The 16707-nt window shown below is 40.5% G+C and overlaps 1 protein-coding gene across 2 annotated transcripts in view; it reads right to left on the bottom strand.

The window, feature by feature from the left end:
• Positions 1-16707, bottom strand: part of L2hgdh (L-2-hydroxyglutarate dehydrogenase) — a 32175-nt gene that overhangs the window by 13172 nt on the left and 2296 nt on the right. For both annotated transcript variants that reach the window (XR_008718805.1, XM_055595509.1), the window contains exons 2-6: positions 14853-14968; positions 14030-14181; positions 6478-6609; positions 2236-2398; positions 993-1027 (exon numbers count right to left, since the gene is read on the bottom strand). Coding sequence is in view for 1 of the 2 variants with exons in the window: in XM_055595509.1 (XP_055451484.1) it covers positions 993-1027; positions 2236-2398; positions 6478-6609; positions 14030-14181; positions 14853-14968 (598 nt within the window). In the remaining variant the exon portion in view is untranslated. The remainder of the gene's footprint in view (positions 1-992; positions 1028-2235; positions 2399-6477; positions 6610-14029; positions 14182-14852; positions 14969-16707) is intronic.

The following is a 16707-nucleotide window of genomic DNA, read 5'->3' as shown; positions in this document are numbered from 1 at the left end:
GGAAAACGAGAAGCTAAAAATAAGGATAAATAAAAGTTTTTCTTTCTTTTAAGATTATTTATTTATTATACATATGAATGTCTTGCCTTCATGCATACTAGAAGAGGGAATCAGATCCCATTACAGATGGTTGTGAGCCACCACATGGTGCTGGAAATTGAACTCAGGACCTCTGAAAGAGCAGTCAAGTGCTCTTAACCATTGAGCCATATCTTCAGTCCTATCTTTTTTTTTTTTTTTAAGAAACACATTTTTTTTTCCTAAAAGAAGAAATTCAACTGTAACTATCAGCAAAATGGGGACTCCCCTTTTTATAAAACTCACAAAAATAAATTTGAAAGCTGAGTATGGTAGTGGTTAATTCCTATAATTCTAGAACTTGGGAGGCTGCTGAAACAGAAGTGAATTCAAGGCCAGCCTGGACTACATCCCAAACACCAGAGCAGGGCTACTTGGCAAGACCTTATCTCAGGAAAAAAAAAAAAAAAAATCTGCGATAGAGTTAAAACCTATGACTACAGAATGCAAGAAAACATGAAAGATGCTCCTTGACATTGGCCTTGGTGACCATTTTTGTCAACAGGCACCACAGACCCAGGTAAAAGAAGCAAAATTGAACAAGTGGACTACACCCAACTCAGAGCTTCTGCACAGCAAACGAAAGGCACATGCAAGCCTGACAAGAGTCAATTCCTATTACATATGAGGAACTCAGTGGGAGAAAAGTAATGACACAATTAAAACTGGGGAAAGGCGTTGCGTGCGCTGTAATTAATATATGCTGGTAGAAAACATTTAAGAAACCATGCGGTGGCTGACTCCTGAGGAACCGTAATTCAGGTTGTGCTCTTACTCTCACATGGATACATACGCATGCGCATATGCACACACATGTATCCGTACACACTTGGACATGCACAAAGACACAGCAATCATTCAATAATTCAATTTTGCAAGGAAATAAAATTGAAAAACAGCTTAAGAATTTTTACCTTAGTGTTCGTGACAGCAACTGGATATTTCATTCCTGGCAGGGATAAAAAGAATTAGTGAAACTTTTGTTTGAGCCAAAGAAAGCCGTCATTATTTAAAATATTATACCAGTAACAAATTGAAATGATTATCTTAATTGTATTTTAATTTTCATTCTGAAGCTTTTTACCAAGTAAGAAGACTAAAGCAACTCCTATTTGACAAAATATGAAACTCTAGAGTGGTTCTTTAAATTCATTTAATTAATACATATTCTCTCGCTTACCTGAGCACAGCCCCAACTTTTAATAACAATACCATGCTCTGCATGTACAGATTTAATTTAAGTGGATTTAATTTAAGCATGGGCTATTGAACACAAGACGACCTTGCGTCCAAGTGTCGGTAACATGATTCCTTGCAGTCTGGGTCATTCAGAGAAGCAAGAATTTCACAACAAAAAATTCCAATAATGAACTGACCATTTTTCAAGTTTGTTCCACTTACTGCTGAGATACTAACATCCTATAAAGCATATGTAAAAGAGACTACTATCTACCTATGTTGTAGATTTGACTCACTCTGCTACCCACTTATAACAATTGTATCTAGATTGTAGAAGGATGCTGGGCAAGTGAGTCATATAATCCAGACCTTCTTTAACACCTGCTAAGGAAGAACTTGATTCTCCCTCAAATTTTCCTGCAGTAAATAGGCTTCTAAGCCTATCTGACTAAAACCAAACCACAACAAAAATTTATCCCAAAGCAAAATAAAACATGCTTTACTTCAGTCTAAGATGGGCATAGGAGGTCAGACTCAGAATGGCTCAGTCTTTTTATGATGTTAGTTTGCTGTTTGAAATTTGGGTGTGTTCAAAGATAACCAACCAGTTACTATTCCTAAGTCATATGGCCCGACAGTCTGATTCAGGAAGGCTAGATGGTGCTAAAATCTGCATTTATAGTAAGCATTTATAGAGTTGGCTGAGAGGTGCCAACTTTAGCCTTAGGAACTGTCTGGAGGCCAACTGTACGGAGCAGCCTTGGCTCTTCAGACTTCTGTGCCAGTCAAGTGTCAACTCATGAACTCTAGGAATTCTGGGTGCCCAATGTCCCTTCTGCAGCCACCTCTGGCTCTGTGTCCCACACTAGCCCGGCTCCTGACAGTCTCCTACTAGTACCACCCAGAAAAAAAAAAAACAGTCCTTTTTTCTTTTTCAATCAAAACACACTTTTTATAGAGAAGACAGGGATAGCTTACCATCCTTACTTCTTGAAGGACTTTCTTTAACTATTTCAATATCTTTTACCTCAAAATCTTTCAAGATAGAGCCACCTGCCTCTTGGAAATCCTGGGCAAATGACAAAGCTACCTGCTGGTAGTTCACAATGCCAGTATATGGGCAATCAATGGCCATTAGACCCTAGGACAAACATACAAAAAGGTGAAATAATACAATCAAGAATCAGTAAGGTTTGTTCAAAGTTTTGTTTTTGTTTGAATTTCTGTATTTGTTTATTTTGTTGGGTAACAACACATTATCCTTGCTTGACAATTATTTGGTCATGAACATGTATATATACACACACATACTGTATATAATATACAATATACATACACTATAATAATCATATACACACATATATGTATACACACACATACATCAATATAAATAAAATGTGTCTACTAGAGGGGAAAAAAACGATACTAGCTAAATAAAAACATCTCATAACCAGGAAACAATTTTCCTTCATTTTTTTTTAAAAATAAAGATGCTTGATTTTCAAAGCTGCCCCAGATTGCCATCTTATTTTTTTTTTTTTAAGATTAATTATTATTCAGGACAGTTCATTTCTGACTCTGAGGTGATTCACACCCGATTTTGAGTTGAATTCTCAAAAAAAAAAAAAAAGTATTAAATAGCCTGTAAGGAGACCTTTGCAGTGGTGAACGTGTCATGCCAGCCAGCGAAAACGCAGAGCCTCTCTACCCCCTGGCCACACTGCACGCAGGGCACTGCCAGGACGGCTGCAGGTCTTTTCTGCTTGACCTTAAATCGGGTGACTACTTCACTTCATTCAGGTAATAAGAGAAATGAACAGCCTGGCGCTGTTGTTTTTCTGTCACTGAAGACATGAATTTAGACCTAAACTCATACTCATGCTCCCCTTCTCCCTTCCTCCCCTCCTTCCTTCCCTTCCTTTCTTCCTTCCTTTTCTGTGAACGTGGTGAATGTGTCACTGGCCTGAAGAAAAGGAAAAGAACAGTATACCTCACGGTAAATTCCGAGTGTGTCTTGGTGCCCTTTCAGTGTTATACACACATCAGTTATCACAGTCGTTTTCCTTAGAAGGTAATTAGTTCCCAGATAACTAATGCCCAGAGCTGAGTGCAACCAGTCGTTTCTTATGTCTTTTTGTTTGGTCAACACAGCAATATTGTTAATTTTAAAAATAATATTTGAAATGGCATTTTCATTGGTTCACTGCCCCACCCCCTAAAAGCTTTTCACTTTCCCACCCACCCCCAAACAATGACTTCAGATGCCCAGGTTGGGCCAGGGCTCACAAAACATTACCATTTGGTAAACCTCACCATTTACCTAACCAGGCTTGACACTAGAGCATGCAAGCCTTTGTTAGTGTTAGGAAATCCTTCCTGTTTTGACATGATCGACACACATGAGACTCACTGCCCAGCAATCCATAGGTTCACAAGTTAACAGCTACATTCAGTCTCAACTTACAGATAGGGTTCTGGGTGCAACAACTCTGGAAAGTAATATATCAACAGTTTAACCCATATAACATCCTAACCCAGCATTAAAAAAAAAAATGACAAGGGAGGGAAAGAAATGTTCTGCAAATGTGCTTCGTTCTGAATCAGTTCTTTAGAATACAAACATCCTCTGTATTCACTCTGTATTCCTGGTACCAGCACACAAATCACTCAAGTATTTCCTGAGTGAATAAACATTTGAGGTGTGTTTTTAAATGACTGCGTTTTCACCTTTCAGAACTTTAGAGAGTCTCCCTTCTGTTTTTCTCTTTCTGGTCTTGGATTTGCTCCTTCTTAGGCAGTGTTAGTGTTCCTGACTAAATGTGCATAGAACGTGTGGGACAAATCACCCCGGCCTGGCAGTCCAGTTCCCGGGTCCTGGCTGGCGGTAGCACAGTCAGCTGTAAAAGCAGTCTTTTATTCTCCTGATGTAACTGTTGTCCTGAAGGCTTACTGCTTCTGTCTGCTAACCAAGGCCTAGTCCTGGAAGCTTCTCCCCTCCTTACAATCTTTCTAGGCCTGTAATGTTTTCATCCTCTGAGACTTACTGCTGAATCAGCTCACCCTTTCTAGTTCTAAGTTCTGGCTAGCTGGCTCAACTCATTGTTCTGGCTCAAATTCCTTTCCTAGGTGCTGATTCAATCTTGTTTCTCTCTTGGCCTCTTAGTGAGTTGTTCTCCTTGGCTTCAGACTAATTCTAACAATCTGTTCTAATTTTCTGGATCCTTCGCATCCTCTGGCTCTTTCTGTCTTCACCTATGTCTAGCTCGTTCTCTCTTCAACCAATCTGTCTCTGTAAAACTCTCCCAGTACAACTGACTATAAATTCCGCGAACTTAACTGCCAGGAACTCTACTCCACTGAACACACTGCCTCTCAACTCACTGAGTCAATTGAGCCGACTAAACAGAACTGACCAGAACTCAGAAAGATCTGCATGCCTCTGTCTCATAAGTGATGGGATTAAAAGTGTACACCACCACGAGTGGACCTAAGCGTTTCTTTACCTGAAACTTGCTCTGTATCAGGCTGGCCTTGAACTTCGAGACCTGCTTGCCTCTGTCTCCTAGAATTAAAGGCATGTCTGTATTGCAGCTGATCACACAGACCAGGGTCTTTGGATGTGATCTCTTGCCAGAGCAGCCATGTTCTGAATTAAAATTCTACAGTCAGCTGAGATGGGGCTTGTGGACAGACTCTCAACCTGGAGGTTGGCCATGTACTAGCCAGATTAGCAGGTCAACAGCTTGCAAAATAACGCAATGGCAGGTCAAGTGGCTTTCATGCCACTAAATTAAATCGCTTATCTAATCTTCTAAAAAAAACCAAGAGGCAGAAATAACAGCCGAATCTCCAAAGCAATCAGTTCTGGAAAACCTGACAAAGTTTTTCTTATGTGAATGACCAGGAAAGAAGCACTAAGACTACTCATTTGCTCTGTGCTCTATTTCTGCTTTCCTTGGCCCTTTCTACCCAATCCTCCCCGGCTCAGCTTCCTGGAGCCACTTTTTATCTGAGCTACTGTAACTCAGACATTATACAGCACATACTATAAGTACGGCATAATAGAAGAGACGGTAGGACAGAATACAGTCCATTCACAACCCAGACACACAGACACTCGCTGTCAAAAAGGGGTACTGCATGCAGCAGAGGATTACAGTCTCTCTGTAAAGGCTGCTCTTTTAGTCAACTGGACATTCCTAAAAGAGGAAACATACCTTGACCTATGTCTCATGCTACATACAAAACTCAATTCCAAGGAAAAGGTAAAATGCAGTTATTAGAAAAACACATAAAGCACTTATTTTACAGAGTGTGGGATAGGAAAAGATTTCTCAAACAGAATACTAACGGCACTAACCATTAAAAAAAACACATAAGCTACTAAATTGATTACATTAAGAACTTCTGTTCATCTGAAGATACTATTAAAATAAAAGGACAAGTTACAGAGAGGCAGAAGGTACCTATAATGTATATTTAGATGTACTAACAAGTATACATTTATGTACACAACAGATATTTCCAGGCTATGTAATGAATTTCTAGACTTGGTGGGAACCAATATCTGTAAGAGGCAATAAACCCCATAGAAAAACAGGCAAACCTCTCAAAGAGGAGGAAGACAAAAGTTTCCAAGTGGGAAATAAACAAATGAAAGGTATGTAACACTGAGTCATTGGGAAAAGATAAATTAAGAGCATAATGTAATGCTACGGTCCGAGAATCTGTAATCTGAAAATACACAAACTTTTTCAAATATCAACAGGGTGCTTAAAAATATTTGAATTTGGGAACGTTTTGAGTTTTCTGAAATTTTGGATTAGGGATGTTCAACTGGTAAAGCAAACATACCCATATGTGAAAGACTTCTGACCTGCTGCACTTTCAGTAAGACATACTCGGCTTGTACCACATCCCCACCAAAGTAGCTTCAGTGGAAACAGAGACCACGCGGTCAGTGAAGATACGGAGCAGCTGGAACTCTATATGACTGACAGAATAAACCAAGGGAGTTTGGAAAACTTTTTGGCAGTATCTGCCAAAGCTGAACATAAACACATACACTGTAACCTAACAATTTCTCCCTGAATTATATACCTAATAGCAAAAGAAACATGTATTTACTGAAACATATATTCTAGAATGTTCATTCATAGCAGCATTATTTGGAACAGCTTTTGGAAACTACCATGTGCACAAGACTGGTCGGTCACTTACCCTGCAATATGGTTCCTTCTTTTTTATGTCCTCCTGCTGGATCAGTCTCAAGCCTTGGACTCCATTTTGCAGGCCTCTCTCATACAGAGCCTGAAGTCTGGGAATTTCCTCTTGCTCAACAGCCACAATAAGCTTCAGAAAATGACGAAAATGCACGAATAGAGTTAGCTATAGAATATATAAGGTCAATGTAAAAATCATAAATTATCATATGTCTTAAACAAGGTTGACATAAAACGTTTTTCTTCCATAAATCTACTTCTCCCTTTGTTCATTATTTTCTTTCCTTCACCAGGACAAAAATATCTTAAGAAAATAGGATTAAAACTGATCCCCCCAAATGTGAAACGCTGCTCAATTTCCACTTCTTGCTGAGAGTCATAACATGGTCCCAGTCATATACAACTCTTATCATCATCACTTCCTCCTATCCCAGCAGCAAGAGGACTCGCTTGCAGCTTTCCCTTGTTTTTATGCATATGGGTGTTTTGCCTACATATTTGTCTTTGCACCATTTGTGTGCAATGTCAGTGGAGGGCAGAGGGGGTCATGGATCCCCTAGAACTGGAGTGACAGCTGGCTCTGAGCTACTACGTGGGTCCTGGGGATTGAACCTGGGTCCTCTGTAAGAGCAGCAAGTGCTCAGCAACACGCTGAGTCATGTTGCCAGTCCCCTTTACATCCTTCAAAGTAAGTACTCCTCTTATTTTCACAGGGAAATGTGAAATGCCAGTTCCGAAAGAAGACAGTCAGTAATCAGTGAGTGGGGCACCACTCTCAGCAAATTATTTTTTGATATCTTAAAAAAATTTCAGTCTTTACTAGTGTAGAGGGAATTATTATTATTAAATCACCTATTTATTCTTTAACTAATTTTATTTATTTATTCAAGACAGGGTTTTGGGGGTTTAATTTTATTTTGAGATAGGGTTTCTCTGTGTAGCTTTGGCTATCCTGGACTTGCTTTATAGACCACGCTGACCTCAAACTCAAGAGATGTTCCTGCCTCTGCTTCTCTGAGTGCTGGGATTAAAGGTGTATGCCACCATGACTGGATGGCTTTATTTATTTGTTTGTTTGTTTATTTGTTTATGTGCATTGGTGTTTTGCTGGTGCACACTGGTGTTTTGCCAGCTGCCATGTGAGTGCTGAGAGTTGAACCTGGGTCCTTTGGAAGAGTATCTAGTACTCTTAACAGCTGAGCCATCTCTCTAGCCCCTGAGAGAATTATTAATTAATCAACTTTCTTCAGAACACTTTTTCTATTTATTTCTAGGAAAGGTATCTAAAATTAAGTTTCTTATTTCACAGCACAACAAAACACAGATTCATGGGTATATTAGCATATACAAGTAACCACTTCATACCAAACTGTTTAACAGAATTCCATGAGGTAATGCTTTTGGTCAAGGTACAAGGCTACTTAAGTCAATAAATTATTAACTTTTTAAACAAAAGATGAGTTGAAGGGCCCAACCAAGAAAGTAAAAAGACAAGTCACAGAGTGGGAGTATTTGTAAAGCAGATAAATGTTTGCCATCTTGACCTCTTAAATCCAAAAACTTTTTACTTCTTTTTTTTACTTAACATTATGTCAAGGTCAATTTTCACCCTATTAAAAAAAGAAAAAATTGTAATTCATCATTTTTGTTTTTTTTTTTTGTTTTTTTAGCATAATGCATCTTTATTGATAGTAGTGAGCTTTCAGTCTTAAAAATATGGAGAAAGGACACCATGACCAACCCATAGAAATAAGACTCATAAAGGGTGGTATGAACAATTAACTGTATGAAAAAGAAAGTAGATCATCTAGATGCTCAAACTGTTAGGAAAAACCACCACCAACAAAAAACCTGAATAGAACCATAACAAGAGAATAGGAACGTCCAGCAGGATCCAGGCGCAGTGCTGCACACCCGTACTCCCAGCACTTGGGAGGCAGAGGCAGGCAGATCTCTATGAGTTCCAGGACAGCCGAGGAAGGCTGCATAGAGAACCCTGTCTAGAAAAAAATAAAACAAACAACAACAACAAAGAAAACTAAGTATAAAAAAAGGCAGGCAGCAAAGCCTTTACTCATTAAGGTTGCCACGCATTTAAGAATCAAACCTGATTCGTCATAACCACTTTCAAAAAATAAGTGAAGGAGGAGGAAACATTTTTTCAAACTACGTTTATGAAGTCCTACACTCCTCCCCTGCACCACTGAGCTACTCCTTTAGCCCTCATTTGTAAATACTGATGCAGAAATCTTGGACAAACCGTAAAATGAAATACAGCAACACAGACAGGGCCATATGCCACAACTTAGTAGGATGTATCACAGGAAGACAAGATCAACTCAGCATCCAAACGCTAGTTACTGTGTGATACACTAGCGCAATGAGGAAAAAACAGGAAACTCTCAACAGAAGCAGAAAGCTAACACTCTCACGTTTAAAAAACAAAACCCAGGGGCTGGTGAGATATCTCAGCTGGAAAAGGCACCACCACCAAGCCTAAACACCTGAGTTTGACCCTTGCACCCATATGGAGGAATGAAAGAATGCCTCCCGCAGGCTGACCTCTAACTTTATACACACAGCATGGCATATAAGCAAAAGCATGTGTGTGCACATACACACACGCATACACACACACAATAAATAGATGTAAAAAACAAATAAATAAAAGACACCCAAACTGAAAAAAAAAAGTCTACTTGTAGATAACAAGATCTTGCAGGCAGAAAAGCCTAAGAAACATGCACACATAAAACCCTAAAACAGCGGCCCTCCGTGGCGGGTTTTTGGCTTGTTTCCTGTTTTCTTCTTCTTCTGATGTCCTTCCTCTTTGCCTTTTGGGATAGGACTGAGCATTTTAGTCAGGGTCCTCTCTCTTGATTAGTTTCTTTAGATGTCCAGATTTTAGTTATCCTATATTACATGTCTATATGAGTGAGTATATACCGTGTGTGTCTTTCTGCTTCTGGGACAACTCACTCAGGCTGATCCTTTCCAGGTCCCACCATTTACCTGCAAATTTCATGATTTCCTTATTTTTCATTGCTGAGTAATACTCCATTGTATAGATGTACCACAGTTTCTGAATCCATTTTCAGTTGAGGGGCATCTGGGCTGTTTCCAGCTTCTGGCTATTACAAATAAGACTGATACAAACATGGTTGAGCAAATGTCCTTATTGTGTACTTGAGCCTCTTTTGGATATATGCCTAGGAGTGGTATAGCTGGATCTTGAGGAAGCGCTATTCCTAGTTGTCTGAGAAAGTGCCAGATTGATTTCCAGAGTGGTTGTACAAGTTTACACTCCCACCAGCAGTGGAGGAGGGTTCCCCTTTCTCCACAGCTTCTCCAGCATGTGTTATCACTCGAGTTTTTCATCTTGGCCATTCTGATGGGTGTAAGGTGAAATCTCAGGGTCATTTTGATTTGCATTTCCCTGATGACTAATGACGTTGAGCATTTCTTTAAGTGTTTCTCTGCCATTCTATATTCCTCTACAGAAAATTCTGTTTAGCAATGTTCCCCATTTTTTAAGTGGATTACTTGGTTTGCTGCTTTTCAGCTTCTTTAGTTCTTTATACATACTGGATATGAGTCCTCTGTCAGAAAAAGGGTTAGTGAAGATTCTTTCCCAATCTGTAGGCAGTCGTTTTGTTTTGATGATGGTATCCTTTGCTTTACAGAAGCTTTTCAGTTTCATGAGGTCCCATTTATTGATTGTTGCTCTTAGAGCCTGTGCTGTTGGTGTTCTGTTCAGGAAGTTGTCTCCTGTACTAATGAATTCTAGGGTCTTCCCCACTTTTTCTTCTAACCAACTTAATGTCTCTGGTTTTATGTTGAGGTCTTTGATCCACTTGGACTTTAGTTTTGTACTGGGTGATAAGTATGGATCAATTTGCATTTTTCTACATGTAGACATCTGAAAGGCTCTGCCCTGCAGACTATCAAAGCAGATGCTGAGACTTATGGACAACTGTTGGGCAGAGTGCATGGAATCTTATGTAAGAAGTGGGAAATAGTAAGAGCTGGAGAGGACAGGAACTCCACAAGGAGAGCAACAGAACCAGAAATTTGAACACAGGAGTCTTCCCAGAGACTCATACTCCAACCAAGTACCAGGCATGGAGATAAACTAGAACCCCTAGCCCATGGCAGTTTAGTGTCTAAGTGGGTTACATAGTAATGGGAAGAGGGACTGCCTCTGACATAATCTGATTGGCCTGCTCTTTGATCACCTCCCCCTGAGGGGGGAGCAGCCTTACCAGGCCACAGAAGATGACAATGCAGCCACTCTTGATGAGGTCTGATAGACTAAGATCAGAAGGAAGGAGAGGAGGACCTCCCCTATCAGTGGACTTGGGGAGGGGCATGCGTGATGAAGGGGCTGGGAGGGTGAAATCGGGAGGGGAGGGGGGCTTATGGGGGGACACAAAGTGAATAAAGTGTAATTGATAAAAATTAAAAAAAAATTTAAAAAACTAAAACAAAGAACATTAAGAAAACAATCCTCACATTAAAGCATCAATAACAATAAAATATGAAGGAACAAATTTAACAAGGAGTGGCAGGATTTACACATTGAAAACTACAAAGCAAGCCTGGCAGTGGTGTCATAGCCTGTAATCCCAACTCTCAGGGAGCAGAGGCAGCAGATCTCTGAGTTTTAGGCCAACCTGCTCACAGAGTGAGTCCAGGACAGCTAGGGCTACACAGGAAACTCTGTCAAGAAAAGAAAAGAAGGAGAGGGGAACGAAGGGGAGGGGAGAAAAGTACACAACAGTTGAAAGAAGTTAAAGATCCAAACTCATAGGCACGGGATGAAAGAGCTAATACTGTCAGGGTGACAGAATCTGGGGCTGGAGAGATGGCTCAGTAGTTACAAGCACTTGCTGCTCTTGCAGAGGACCAAGAGCTTCCAGGAACTGCAGCTCACAACTGCTTGTAACTCCAGCTCCAGGGGATCTAATGCCCTCTCCTCACCTCCATGGGCACGTGTACACACATGCATAAAAAAAATAATAAAAATTAAAAAAATTTAAAAGATGGTAACGTTCTCTAAATTGATCTACATATTAATACAATCTCTATCAAACTCCCAGCTGCCCTTTTGGAGAGATTGACAAATAGCCCTAAAAATCCTTTTGGAAATTCAAGGATCCACTAATAGCCAAAGCAATCTTGAAAAGTAAGCATTAAAGTTAAGGGACTTACATCCTGTATACAGGAATGTATACTAGTTGGCGATGGGGAAATCCGTATTTATGCTCAATTGATTTTATAGAATGGTGTCAAAACAATTCCTATAGACAGAAGATAGTCTCCAACAAATGATGTTGAGACACATGGGCATCTACATACAAAAGAACCAAGTTGAACCCTAACATACTCCAGTTATCAAAATTAATTCCAGTGTGCTCACAGACTCATATGTGAGCAATGAGAGATACAAAAGCTCTTAGAAGAGAAGTGCAGGAGCCAATCTTTATGAGCTAGCGTCAGCTGGTGATTTCCTAGATATGACCCTGAAAGCAAAGCCACACACAGTAAGCAAAAACAAAACCCCAAATCCCGGCTCTGGTCAAAATTCAAACCCTTGGCGCCTCAAAGGACATCATCGGGAAAGCAACAGGGAAGCCTATAGAATAGGACAAAACCAAAACGCTGAGAATCACATAGGTAACAGAAAACTTCTCCGCTCATGGGCTTCATCTTCCGAGACTTCAGTTACTCACAGCCAAACACAGTGCAAAAACATTAGATGAAAAGTTCCTGGGATGCGGACCAACATTTTGTCTTGCGTCCATGTTGTGTATGCCACACACTCATTGGTCATTCTGTAGTCACCTATGATACCAGATTGCACTATCGTGACTGTGGTCAGGCAGCCCCTATTACACTTCACAATGGCCCCAAAGAGCAAGAGTCCTGGTGCTGGCAAGTACTTCACAACAGCATAGAAGGACAAGTACAGTACAGTAAGGTGTTCTGAGAAAGACCGATCATAAACTTAAGCCCATAAATAAACTTAAGAGGGTTGGGAAGACGGCTCTGCGGGTAAAGTACTTGCTGGGCAGGTAGGAGGCCTTGTGCTTGGGTCTCCACCACCCTTGTGAGAACTGGTTTGCGGACATGAGCCTGTAATGTCAGCACTTGGGATGCAAGAGACAGGAGAATGAGATATAACTGAGGCTTGCTGGTGATATTCTAACCAATCAGTGAGTTCCAGGCTCAATTAATAGACCCGCTGTCAAGAAATAGGGTGGCATACGATTAAGAAACATACCTGATGTTGACCTCTGGCTTTCACATGTACACAAGCATATGCACACACACAAACACACACACTTTTCATACACACAAAGAAAAGGTACTTGGTATCATCATTAATCGCCACAATGAGGAAAGCCAGTTATACTGTTATAAAGCTATACTTCCACTGGGAGACTGAGGCAGGAGACCTAAAAAGTTCAAGGTTAGACTGAGCTACATTGTGAGACACTGTCTAAAAAAATTTTTTTTTCAATGAGGTACTATTTCATAGCTATCAGATTGGCTAAAATAAAAACATTATGGTGCATGCCTTTAATCCCAGCAATCAGGAAGGCAGAGGCAGGAAGATTGCTGTGAGTTTGAGGCCAGCCTGGTCTACAGGACAGCCAAGGCTACACAGAGAAACCCTGTGTCAAAAAAAAAAAAAAAAAAAGATTTTACGAGTAACTAGTAACATATGAGAATTGGGAACTTCATTAATTAAAGTGAAAATGTAACTGTACATTCTGGAAAAATGTTAGGCTGTTCCTTCAAATATTAAAGATGGAGTTTCCACAGAATGCAGAAATTCCGCTTGTAGGAATATTCCACTGAGAAATGAGAATGTGCTTCTATAAATGTTATACATAAATACTTATAACTGTATTATTCATAACAAAAAAATCGGAAACAACTCAAATGCATACCAGCTGACAAGCACCTAAACAAAATGAGACAAATCTGCATAATGGAGCCAGCCACAAGGACGGAAAACCTCCGAGAACATTATGATAAGTGTACATCTTTTTAAATGTCGTAAGTTACCACATGAAAAAAATGTTCTGACGTAAGCCTATTTATAAGATGTACATAAAGCAGGCAACAGTCAACCGGGTGTGGTGTGGTGCACGGTTAATCTTGGCACTCAAGAGGGAAAGGCAAGTGGATCTCTGTGAGTTCAAGGACAGCCAGAGGTACACAGAGAAAACCTGTCTCAAAAAACCAAAAAGAAGCAGGGAACTGCATAGAGACAGTGTTAGGGCTTATCCTGGGGGTGATGAAGATATTCTAAAATTAGTGTTGATAGGTACACAATTGTATAAGTATACTAAAAACCAAACTGTATGCTTATTATATTTCAATAAAAATTTATTTCTAATTACAGAAAGTCACAACATCATTTTTGTTATTCCTTAGTACTATATTAAATTACATAAGCACAAAGCAGGAAAAGTCACGTCTTTTTAAAACCTTCAACATTAAATGTAAGAAAATGCTTAGCCCCTAGTGAGCTGCTGTACCTTGCCACATTGCCTGTAGGGAATTCCCTTGAGATTACAGTACTCATAGATGAGGGCTGCGCCTTCTACGCACAATTTTGCTTTCAGAGATTCGGGTTTATAATAAATCCCACTATGTATGACACCACTGTTCCGTCCAGTCTGGTGAAGAGCTATGAAACAACAGAGACACGGTTAAAAAAAAAATGATAATAATAATAAAGTAAATTACTCACATAAAACCTAAGAGGTAAAGAACAGTTATACATATACATACATGCATACATATTTATATAATAAAGATACATACATGAAGCTATCAGAGCTCACATCATTTAAAAATCCTGCCTAGATCTGTTCTACTTATTGGCAAATTCCTATTTATTGGCAGCTATCCCTGGCATCCAAGCTAAATCACTTCTGCCCATCCTGGAGTTCCGCTTAAGCTTTCTTTAAACACCACTTCATCAAGCCACTTTAAAGGCCTGCCAAGACTCTCTGCACATATTCCAAGGCCTTTTCTGGCTTTTTGGAGGAAAGTGGAGATGTTAGCATCAGTAGGGACAACCCTAGAAGCTGATGGATGAACACGCACAAATTGGGGGGTCCCAGTGAACTCAGCTTTCAGCAGCACATTTAGAATGTGCCCTCATGTGGTCTTCCTCCCCTCATCCCTCTCCTCTTCTTGCTGTCTCATATAATCACTCAAGTAAACCACCTCCACGAAAACTCTTGTTCCAGACTTAGCATTCCAGAGAACCCAAAATGAGACACTGACATCAACATTTTTCATAATTGATTCAGCCTGACAAAAATAAGCAGGTTCCCACTAGGGCACACGTACCTAAATTCTTCTCCTTTTCCACCACACCAATTGAAAGTCCGGGATGTTTCAGGATGAGTGTTCTGGCAGAGGCAAGGCCCACAATTCCGCCGCCGACAATGACAATGTCAAATGAGCTTTAAGAGAAGCAAGCTTTAAGAATTTATGTTTAAGTCAGACATGGTAGTGAGTGTCTTTAATCCTAGCACTTTGGAGACAGAGGCAGGCAAATCTCTGTGAGTCTGAGGCCAAGCCTGGTCTACAAAGTGAATCCAGGACATCCAGAGCTTTTGCTACACAAAAAATCCTGTCTGAAAAAAAAAAATTTATATGTGTATAGACCTTACCAAACTTCACTTGCATAATTTTCATTAATGAGCAATTAAAATCCTAATTTCTAATAACATTTGTTATTTATATATTATATAACACATATAATGGATATTTATAACATGTTATTTATATATCCGGCTCTTTGCTCTCCCTGACAGAACCAGAGACTGAAGTTCTGCTGGGACTAGTGTCTGAATGAATCTTCTGGCCATTGACTCTTCCTCACTTTAGCTCCAGCCATGACGCAGTGTTTACGGCAGGCTCCTGGGTGGCAGGAGTGTTAGGGTAACTGTGGACTGAAGTGGAATGTGGGTGCTGAGGGTAAAGACCCACTACATGAGACAGATGACGGATGCCCCAATGGAAGGATAGGCTGTGGCCAAGATTTTTCTCTCCACAGGTGGTATAACAGGCCCCCAGACCTTAGCACAACTAACACCATGTTGAAGGCACCATTCTGACCTTAGAACCTAGCACGTAGGCCCCAAATACTGCCAAAATGGGAACAAAGACCTTGCCCATAGTTCCAGGATCCAGGAAAGTCCCTAAATGTACTAACCTTGCTTTTTGGCTTCCATGTTTTTCCCTTTTCACTAACTGTTCCTGCTAATCGAAGTGTATCAACCAGGATATGGTCTTTCTGTCAAAGAACAGTGAGGCTCAGGGCTGCATGATTCAGGCAGGCTCCCTGCGCATCCACTGCTGGCAAAACAGACTTCCTACTCAGCTTTGAGAGTGCCCGTGTGTGCTCTCTGATGGAATTACCTCACAACAGCACGGCTGGTGTCTCATCACTTGTCCTCCCTGCACGTTCGTTTCCTCAGGGGAGAGTCATTCTGTACCTGCCAATGAGTGAAAGATCCTTCTTGGGGATTCAGGGTGTCCAGGGCAAACAGCCCTGCCCTTGAAATGTAGTTACCCTTTCCTGATTTACAGAGTTTAAGCTGTATCCTTCCATAAGAAGCATGGCCATTTGGCCCCTAGCGGAAGATGAATTCAACCTTTATAAAAATTAAATAATCAGAACCAGGTGAACCTGCAGTTTGACCCCCAACAACTCCAGAGGTATTGTTGGCATTCTTATATAAATGTTGATCTGGCTGATCCCCTGCTGGCCACACTTGATTGGCACCCATTTCTTACCAGTGTCCCTGCTGACCATGACAGAAGCCTGCACTTGGCAGACATTGTTCATTGCTACCAGGACAGGCACTGTAGCTCAGTGTCTGGCTGAGCTGTGGGCAGCCGTTAGGCTTCATCTTTGGTAGGCCTCAGGAGCTGACTAACAGCTGGGCCCTACCATCCTGGTGGACACTTGTACCTAAGTCCATAATGAAACATTTTGCAAAAGTAACTTTTATTTGCCTGGTTCAATTGTTGTCTGGGAGACCTACTACCTTTTTCTTCAAACCTAGGCTGGTCATGAAACCTTCTAGGCTCAGTACAACCTAACCTAGGCCAAGAATATTTTCAGCCTCTGAGACTTACTGCTTAATAAGCTCACCCTGCCGAGTTCTTTCTCAGTTTGGGGCTGGCTGGTTCA

This window comes from Psammomys obesus, unplaced genomic scaffold, assembly GCF_907164565.1.
Source record: "Psammomys obesus unplaced genomic scaffold, mPsaObe1.curated_primary_1811, whole genome shotgun sequence".
NCBI classification, from domain to species: Eukaryota; Metazoa; Chordata; class Mammalia; order Rodentia; family Muridae; genus Psammomys; species Psammomys obesus.
The sequence above is the reverse complement of the archived record's forward strand: the minus strand, read 5'-3'. Positions and strand labels throughout refer to the sequence as shown.